Raw genomic sequence first — 3,019 nt, 5'->3', positions numbered from 1 at the left:
ATTCATCAGCCTCACTGCTTCTCCACACTCGTCGGAGAAATAGCCGCAGAAATTAGGGACAACCACTAAGTTGATTCTACTGGATCGCAGCTTCGTCAATGGCCGAAGAAGATGCTGAGTTTGCGATCTCCATTTTCGTTCGGTTAGTTCATGTGATTAACTGATAATAATAATAATAATAATAATAATAATAATAATAATAATAATAATAATAATAATAATAATAATAATAATAATAATAATAATGATGATGATGATGATATTAGAGACCATATATAACTAATCTACATTTATTAAACTCCTACTGATCTTGGACTACTAAAACTATTATTATTATTTTTTAAATTAGGCTCAATGAATTATTGATTTGATAAAATTCAAATAATTAACAAATTTAATAATAAAACTAACCTAAAATTTAACAATATTAATAAAACTAAATATAACAATAATAAATAAAATAGATATAAAATTAATCAATTATTGTAAATTAATTATAAAAAGATTATTTAAAATAACACTAAAAATAATGTTTATCACGCATTAATGAAGCATTTATTGCACCAAGCTCCCCGGTTCTTACCCACTGGATAATAGGTTTGAAATTTTATCTCCCTCCAACGGATGAAATTTTCCTCACCTATAAATACCCACCTTCATCAACTTAGAAGGTGCTGGTTCTTTTCACTCGATCAATACTCTCAAGCAAAAACTCTTATACAAGCTCACTTTCTTACCATGCTTTTGTTAACAAGTTTTCAAGGCGTGAAGATTTTTTCATCAATCTTCATCTTCCACCTTGAAGAAGTCTTGCATCTTGTATGAAGCAATCATCTATCATCAGTCAAGACTTCACCGTGTTGGAGAAACCAGAAATTATTTTCTACCAACCTCAACTCTGAAGAAGACGTTGATAGAGGCGGAGTAAACTCGCGAAGTTGAAAAACCTACAGGAAGCTGTCCGGCTTAGTGATCAAGGAAGCTTTCGTGTATATTTGTACTAACGAGTGATAGTGCAAACCTTCCATAAGTTGTGGAAGAAGAGTGGAGTAGGCAAAGTTGGCCGAACCACTATAAAAACTCTCGTCTCTCTATCCTTTTAATTTCGTACTTTACTTTCTAGCATTGCATTATCATTCGTCCAAACCGAAAGTTATCTTAAAACTTCAAACTGTGCAAAGCAACTAAAATCAACTTAATCTATCCGCTGCGCTACAACTCCGAAAGGTTGCTATCTGGCTAAAATCGAGAAGAGTCTATTTACCCCCCCCCTCTAGACTCTCGTTCTAACCCTACTAGGACCAACAAGTGGTATCAGAGCCAATACCTTGATCGGTAAAGGCTTTGCATTTACTGCCTGGTAGATCCCTTGTCAAAAAGTTTCTGAATAGTTGCATATTTTCAGCTTTGCACATTTTTCGTAAAAATGAAAAAAGACCATGCTAACCGTTCGAGGTAGCTTGCCTTTAACCTCTCCAAGTTTGATGACTCGAAAGTCAGGATGCAGGCTCTTCTCTCAGTAATACATGACGAAATGTGGAATATAGTAACCACAGGACCAATCACAATCATGATGGCGAATACACAAGCTGCAGCACAAGGAGCAGGTGCTGAGGAGATGATACCAAAACCGAAGTCTCAACTCACCACGGAGGAAAGAACAAGAGCGAACTTGGATAATGTAGCGCAAAATATTTTCTACAACTCTCTCGACGACTCCTTGTTCCCCAGAGTCCGAAAATGCAAAAATGCTATGGAAATATGGAATGTTCTGATGAACCTGGGTGAAGGAGATGAACAGGAGAAGGACAACAAATTGACAGTGGCCATGAAGAAGTTTGAGGACTTCAAGATGTTGCCGAATGAAGCTGTCACAGACATGGAACTGAGGTTCACCAAGCTCATGGGTGATCTGTCTGATCTCGGGAAGGAATTATCCGGAAAAGAAAAGAACCTGAAGATTCTTCGTGGCCTACCGAAGTCTTGGGAGATGAAGGTCACAACAATGAGAGATCACTGAGACATGAAAACCACAAGCACAACCAAAATCTTTAGTGATCTTAAGGCTTACGAGTTTGAGCATGAACCAAAGGATGTTGAAGAACCTGAAACGAGAAATATAGCTCTTGTGGCCAACCATCAAGCATCAACATCAAACAGGTCAAAGTCTAACTCTTGTGAATTTTTATCTGATGAAAAATATGCCTTATTTGTTAGGAAAATGAAGAGGTTTATGAGGAAGAACAACTTCCAAGATTTTCAACGTTCGGGACACCGAAGACAACACAAGAGTTCACCTCAAACCTCAAAGCAAGAGACATCAGATTTGCAATTGCTATGCTACAATTGTCGGAAGCCAGGACATTTCAAGGCGAATTGTCCACACCCAATTGTAAGTAAGCACCAAGATGTCAATGCTATCAAAAGCCCATCCAAAGAAGCAGGAGAAAGCTACAAGAGGAATGACAAGCCAGAATCATCGAACTCTAGAAACGAAAGAAGAAGAAAAACTATGGTAGTAAACGAAACACCTGACACTATCGAAGTCGAAAGTAGTTCTTCAAGTTCAAGTTCGGATGATGATAGTACTGAAGCAGAAAAATGACTGCTATGTCTGTTTAGCCAAGAGTCAGATGAGCTATGCCTTATGGCTGATGATGATGAGGTAAATTCACAATCATCCTCCTGTTATTCAGCAGAGTCTAGTTTTATGAGAAGTCAAGCTTCCAATGAATCAGTTACCGAAATGATGGGGGAGTTCAAGATAATAAAAAACACATACTCTAAATTAAAAGAGGAGAACTCTCGGCTTATGATCAGCTACAATGAGCTAAGGCAAGTTCGAATTGAGAACATAAAGCTAGCCATTGCTAAAGATCAACTTGAGAAAAATGTTCTCTCTTTAAAAAAGTAGTGTACAGAAAGAGAAAAGAGGGAGCAACAATTACGTGAATTCTTAAATTCATTCAACAATTCGTCCAATTTAATGGACCGAATGGTGAACGAATCAAGACTGCCC

The 3,019-nt window shown here is 37.2% G+C and overlaps 1 protein-coding gene across 1 annotated transcript; it reads left to right on the top strand.

The window, feature by feature from the left end:
* The first annotated feature begins 1,501 nt into the window (after positions 1-1,501).
* On the top strand, positions 1,502-2,020 carry LOC109173372. The gene has a single exon (XM_019322607.1). The coding sequence runs from the start codon at positions 1,502-1,504 to the stop codon at positions 2,018-2,020; it is 519 nt and encodes a 172-aa protein (XP_019178152.1).
* The last annotated feature ends 999 nt before the right edge of the window (positions 2,021-3,019 follow it).

Source organism: Ipomoea nil, unplaced genomic scaffold (genome assembly GCF_001879475.1).
Source record: "Ipomoea nil cultivar Tokyo-kokei standard unplaced genomic scaffold, Asagao_1.1 scaffold0480, whole genome shotgun sequence".
In the NCBI taxonomy this organism is placed as follows: Eukaryota; Viridiplantae; Streptophyta; class Magnoliopsida; order Solanales; family Convolvulaceae; genus Ipomoea; species Ipomoea nil.
This window is presented reverse-complemented; position numbering and strand designations above follow the sequence as displayed.